Source organism: Fukomys damarensis, unplaced genomic scaffold, assembly GCF_012274545.1.
Source record: "Fukomys damarensis isolate Sample0158 unplaced genomic scaffold, DMR_v1.0_HiC HiC_scaffold_34, whole genome shotgun sequence".
NCBI classification, from domain to species: domain Eukaryota; kingdom Metazoa; phylum Chordata; class Mammalia; order Rodentia; family Bathyergidae; genus Fukomys; species Fukomys damarensis.
This window is the reverse complement of record NW_022900946.1, coordinates 20127270-20134179: the sequence shown is the minus strand read 5'-3', so window position 1 is coordinate 20134179 and position 6910 is coordinate 20127270. Positions and strand designations below refer to the sequence as shown.

The 6910-nt window shown below is 41.5% G+C and overlaps 1 protein-coding gene across 1 annotated transcript in view; it reads left to right on the top strand.

Moving 5' to 3' along the window:
- Nucleotides 1–827, top strand: part of LOC104876228 (olfactory receptor 1F1-like) — a 1781-nt gene extending 954 nt beyond the window's left edge. The window contains exon 2 of the mRNA XM_010644186.1: nucleotides 778–827. Coding sequence (XP_010642488.1) covers nucleotides 778–827 — 50 coding nt within the window. The remainder of the gene's footprint in view (nucleotides 1–777) is intronic.
- Nucleotides 828–6910: the final 6083 nt, after the last annotated feature.

The following is a 6910-nucleotide window of genomic DNA, read 5'->3' as shown; positions in this document are numbered from 1 at the left end:
AGCTGAGAAGCACCATAGCGACTGTGCTGTACACAGTGGTGACCCCCATGCTAAACCCTTTCATCTACAGCCTGAGGAACAGAGACCTCAAAGGGGCTCTAAGAAAAGTGGTGGGTAGGAGAATATTTTGTAGAGGATGAGAGAATCATGACTGAATCTTGTTCCCAAGCAAATTTTCTTTTCACCAACTGAGTACGATGCAGCAGTAATTTAACCAATGACAGTGTGGAAACAAACAAGGGACATTGGTGCCAGGGTCGGGTAATCGTGAATAATTTCTCAATGGGCTCTGACTCTCCTGGTACCCTTTTTATATAACACATAATGAGATTTTTTTTTCTTTTGAGACAGGGTCTTGCTATGTAGCCTAGGCTGGCTTTGAAGCCCACTGTGTAGCCCAGGCTGGTTCAAAAATCACAGTGATCCTCCTGCCTTAGCCTTCTAAGTTCTGGGAATACAAGAGTGAGCCACCATGCTCAGCTTGAGACTTCTTTTCAAGGAATGAATTTGGGGTTATTTCCCACCCGAGTCAAGTCGTTCCTTTTAAATGGTCTGTATGGATAGTACATGTGTATTTGAATTCCCGCAGTATTTGAATACTAGACTCACTCATGAAGCTTTTACAATATACTGGCTCTGACACAGAAAATCCAAACGTGACTGGAATCAGAACACTCCCCTTTGCTTCACACACACTCATCATTCTTGGCAATCACCCTCCTAAGTCAAACTCCCTGCAGGCGGGATCTCAACACTGAGATGTTTAAAAAGTATCTCAGGTGATTCTCTTGCGATCACCCTCTACCCACTGGGCTACAGCCCCCTAATATGTTTTATCAGGGAGTGAACTCAGGACTTTGCACTTGTGAGACAGGTACAGTGCCACTGCGCTAAATCCCCAGCCCTAATTTTTCGAGACAAGAGTCTTGCTAATCTCCCAGGTAGGCCTCGAATTTGTGATCCTCTTATCTCAGTCTCCTGAGTATCTGGGATCACAGGCATGTGCCACTGTGCCCAACACAAAATTCATTTTGAGACTCAGAAGAAAGGACAGCAGAGTGAACTATGAGGACTAAAGCAAGTAATAGCACCTTACAGGCAACTCAGAGGCCCGCTGGGCATACGGCCCTGCACCAAGAGGTAAAGTTTAACACAGATGTACGGGAGCCGCTCAGGAGCGTCCCACTGGCTCCTTGACCTTAGGGTCACACCTTTGATATCAAGGAAATGAATCAGCATTTGCTGTTCCCTCTACCCAGGCCAACAGTCCTGTCACTCTTCTCTGGCCAGCACCCCCACCCATGCCTTCAAGAGCCAAATCAAGAGCCTCTTTTTCCATGAAGCCTCTGGACTGACTGCCTCTTCTGTGCTCACAGCTCTATTTTTCTTTAATTTATTCTATCTCCTCTACAAGGACCTTCCACAGACCGTGACAAGCTCAGATTCAAATAAAGGTACTCATTTTGTATTTCCAAGTGTCTGGCTTTGCTCCTAGACCAAAGGTGATAGTTAACTTCTGCAAAATAGAAAAAAATTGGATAAATGAATATTGCTTTAACCTTTAATTTAGACATTCTTACTTTAGAAGCAGTTTAAACTTTGTTTTTGCTTGATAAATATTGATTTTGCTATTGAAAAATAATTCACACAATGAAACTGGTAACTTAAAAGGAACAAAACTGGTAACAAAAATTCAGATAAGCTGTATCCCTATGAATCAAAGATAACAGCAGGTATGGACTGTAAATGTAGTTCTACAAAAGTTGGCTACCATCTATCCACAGGATTTTTCATGTGTTCTGATTTTCTATTCCCTTCTGTCAGTAAAGGTCTTAGAAAAATTAGTTTTAATGAAAAAATACTACTGTATCATATAGATGCAATATAATTTATCTATTCCCCAACTCTGAACAATTTCAAGTGTTTCTGTAATAGAAATGATACTGCCACTTACTTCCTTGTATCCCTTCTTCTTTGTGTCTCTAAAGACACAGGTAGCCCTCATGATGTATTTTTCCAGCTTTATTTAATACATTCATACATTCTTTCCTTTATTTCTTCTCTCTGCCTGTCCATTACTATGGGGATTCAGGACTTCCTTGTTGGTGTTAGAGCACATCAGAGTCACCCAGTCCTACTTTATGCGGGGGCGGCGGGGTGTAAGGGTGAGGGTGAGAGATGCACTCACCGGCGTGACTGGGTGAGTTGCTCACACAGTGCACCTCCTAATCCTTGATCTTATTGGTGGCCTGTTTGCTACAGTATTCATGCCCACGATCCACCTCCCTATCAGAGCCCACACTGTCAGGTCACAGCTAACTGCTGTCAAATTCTCTTTGCAGTTTAAATCTGACTCTGGGCCATCATGGGCGGATATATGCACCAGAGCTTCCAGCCCCACGTAGTCCAGCCAGATTCCCCAACACTTTTCTGCACCTTTCTTCCTTTGAGATCCCCTCTGAGTCACTGGGGTCTCTTTATGAGAAATAGACTTTGATCCAGTTTTTCCCCCATAATACAGCTGTCTGTAAGGTGGAATTCAAATAGGCACATATGGCAACTATAACATTCAGACTGCTTTTTGGGCTGGGGATTTAGCTCAGTGGTTCTGGTGCTGCCTTGCAAGCGCAAGGACCTGAGTTCGATCCCCAGTACCCCCCCAAAAAAAAGAAACTCTTTTTTTTAATGATTTATTTTATTTGTAAAGTCTAATAACTAATATTTCAATTATTTTTTCTATATATGAATAGCTTTTACTTTTTGCTTTTTTTTCAAATTAGGGAAAGCATAGATGGTTATGAATGTTATATAATCATTGTGGATTTTTACCTTCTATTATCAGAATGATTTTTGTTCTCTTTAATTTATTTTTTCCTCTTAAAGCATTCTTTGGTTAATATTAATATTACTAGCTTTACATTTCTTTGGCTTATGCTTGCCTAGTCTTTCAGACTTTCTGAAAGGGTTTACTTGGAGAAGGTTTCTTGTTATTTTAAAAAAGCTTTTAGTACATGAGAAAACATTAGAATACACTCCTACAACTAGAAAGAGCAGTCTATGATGAATACTTCTGTCTCCCGCACACTGTTAGAAACAAACAAACAAAAGTTTGTGAGTATAAAATCAGGGCTGAGGATTTAGTTCAGTGGTGCCACTTCCTGCCTCACATGTACAAGGTCCCGAGTTCAATCCTCACTACCAAAAAAATAAAAAAACTTTTAAAAATTAAATAAATAAAATCAATAATGCTTGTGGGGAGGCAATTCCTCAGGATGTCATACTTTTCTGAATGTTATATAAGCAGAGGTGGGCAGGGGATTTAGCTCAGTGATTTTGCCACCTGCCTTGCAAGCACAAAGGTCCAACTTTGATACCCAGTACCAAAAAACAAAAAAACAAAAAAGGTGTAAGAAGAGGAACTGGTTTCTTTTCTCCTAGGTCTCTTCAAAGATGTTTGTATAGTGAACAGCCTTGGGAGATAGAAATTGTATGCCCTTTCTTTTTTTTAAGACAGAATCTCTCTATGTAGTCCAGGGTGGTTTTGAACTCACTATTTAGTGCAGTCTGGCTTTCAACTCTCAGAGATCCTCCTGCTTCAGCTTCCTGAGTGCTGGAACTACAGGCGTGTGCCACCACACCCAGCTGAAATGGTATGCTTTTCAGTGGCAATGGATAGGATTTTTTTAACACCTAGTGTAATAAAGATAGTGTCTCCCTCTGACAGGGATGTCAGGCCATCTTATTTATGATTATAAAAGAGTCAATCTCCTAAACTTGAAAATCCTCCCCTGTAACACGAATTATAGGCTGTACCAAGGTTACCTGGCCTCTTTCATGTTGTTTTATGAAAATTAGGATTCGAGGAAATGGCAAAAAAGCTGATGTTTTGAGTACTGCTTGTGCTATAATAATAAATGTCCTGTTTCTAGCCCAAGAGACTTGTAGTTTCCTGCCACCAGGAAGCTGGCAAGCTAACTTGTTCACTTGTAAGTAGAGTAAAATCTGAGACTCTACCTTGGTGCAGTGGTGCTCACCTGTAATCCCAGCACTCTGGGAGGTTGAGGCAGGAAGACTGCAAGTTCAAGCCCAGCCTGGGCAATTTAGTGAGACACTGTCTCAAAGTAAAAATAAAAGAAGGGCTGGAGATGTAGCTCAACACAAAGGCTTTGGTTTCATCTCCCAGTATAACCAAAAATAAAATAAAATTAATTCAGACTTTTCATATTTTTTCACAATGATAGCGGAAGAAACATTTTGGAAAATGAGGAACATTACAAACAAGAAAGAAAAGGATATTTAAAAACTCATGTCTCCTGCTTCACAAGTGCAAGGTCCCGAGTTCAATCCCCGGTACCAAAAAACAACCACCACAACAAAAAAACCGCCTCATGTCTCAGTGAAAACTCTAGGAATAATTTTGTGTTTATTTCTTTCTAGTTTTCTTCCTTTGCATAAATATTTTAACTTTACTTATGTTTGGATTAACATTTATTATGAAGATTTTACTTATAGCATTAAAATGTTTCCTTTATTATTATTATTATTAAAAAAAATTTTTTCCCCAGTACCGGGGACTGAATTTAGGACCTTGCACTTACAAGGCAGGCATGATACCACTGAGCTAAATCCCTGGCCCTCTCCTATATTCTTATTGATGATGATGATGATGATGTGTATGGTATGTGTGTGGATATGAATAAAGATACATGTCATCATAGAACATTTTGGTGGGAGATAAAAGGCAAAAGACGTAATGTAAAAATTTCTTACACCACTTTTCTGAATTTACAAAACTGAAGTTATTCGGCATTTGGAATACTTTTGAGTCTGTTTTTTGCATTTCACATTTTAATTGTTAATGGGACTCTGACAGAGAAGAAACAAGAAGGCACAAGGGGAGGGGGGAAGCAAAGGGGAGGAAAAGGGACTGAAAATTATTAAGATATGCTCTGTGCATCCAGTTCCCCAAACAAACAAACGTCATTATGAAGCAAGAATCCACTAACAAAATTTAAAACACAGGACTCTGTCAACAGGAAGAACAGCTAAGCCTTATCAATTGACTGGTGTACTTAACCACCAAGCCTGTGTTGAATTTATTATAATACTCATTAACTATGCATTGAAAGGATCACTTGGTGTTTTCTTTGAGAAACAATTTTGCAAATTGAAAGTTCCTTCCTTTCCTGGATGCATTGTCATTGTGTCACGCTTAGTTCTCACATGAACTGAAACCTGGCTGTCAATCCTTCACTCCCCTATCATAAAATTATATTTCTAATTAGGCTCTTTCTGTGGTATCTGCGGCAGGCAAAATGCTCATCTGACACTTGGTTTGCCCAAGGAGATGTTGCTCATGGGGACAACTCTAGTGGCTTGTGTGGTGAGGTGCACCCTCCTGCCTCCTGGTGCTCTCCGTGGAGAACATACTCTCTAGGCCCCATCCCGAGACCTAGGAGGAATGTGAGGAGGCAGCACAAGGCAGCCTGCAGCCTGTTGCCACACCTTGAAGTCCCTGGCAAAAGCTCAGTGACCCATCCATCAGTGCATGGGAGAGGAGTAGGTGACGGCCTTCGTAAGCCATGGTGGCTGGGGAGGCTCCTTTGCACTGTCACTGTGGTAATCCAGGATCGATAGAAATCAGGCCCTCTATCTTCTTGCTCCTTGACTCATACCTTTCTTTACAAATCACATTTGCTGGCCCATTTCCTTCTCTCACTCAATTATGTTTTTGTCCTTATTGATTTTATTTTGGATGTTTTCACACCCAACCTGCAAAGAGGACCCTGTTTGTATATGCTCGGCACCAGCACTGGGCTGCATACATGGGCACAATGTCTGCCGAATGAGAAAGAGTTCCCATAATCCCTTTTGTAACGTCACAGCGGGGATCTGGGGATCTAGGGTTCTCCCGTGGCATGTCTCCCATTCCTTGGGTTTGTGCCCTCACTCCAGTGAGGAATGCAGGAATGGGGCAACCGAAGATGTCTCCCAAGCAGAGGGACTCAGGTTGTCTACCAAAGAGATGAAAAGTCGTGGGAAGCAGAGGTGTATTCATAAGATAACAAGGGCATAGAAAAAGCTACCAGATGGCAAGCTGTTGGGCAGGGAGAGCTCTGACGAGCTTCTCAACACGGAATCTTTGCACTGCCCATTCTGATAGGGATTCTAAGCCAATCAGGATCTTAGTCTTTGTTGCTGGGTTGAGCTAAGGGTCAGCGGAATCTAGGGGCTTTCCGTAAATGCATGCAAGCTGGTCCCTAAGAATAACTGTTCCAGCTGGGGATTTAGCTCAGTGGTTCTGCCACCTGCCTTGCAAGAGCAAGGATGGGAGTTCAATCCCTCGTACCAAAAACAAAAAACAACAAAAACAAAAAATGTTCCATACCTGCAAAGGTTTCACAAAGTGCAATTTCCAATAACCAGGTGGTCTTTTCTATAACCATCTGCCATGTCAGCCATGCCCTATATCCCTGCCTGTCTTCCCTTCTAACTGCCCCTATGCTTTCAAGGGCATGTCCCCGTGGATTAAGGACCTCCCACAAGGCCCAAGTGTCTCAAGATTCACAGTATCTCCCAATAGCCCCACTCTGGGGCTTACTTCCTTAAGGCAGCATCAGAGGCAACACATCATTTGAAATTTTATTTTTTTCTTTATTTTGTGTCTATCTCCCCCACAATTTGACCTTGAAATGTCATGTATATATTTATCCATTAATCTTCATCTTTTCTTCCTTTCTCTCCCTCTGTCTAACAAAGAATATGTCGATGGTGGATGACTTTAAAGTTTTGTTCAGAGAGGACAGAATATAAAGCATGAGTGAGGAAGCTTCTGAACTAGGACCTGGAGAGGTACCTTATGAGATTTTGAAAGGACCCTCTTTTGAACATGGGGGAGTGGGGCTTTTAG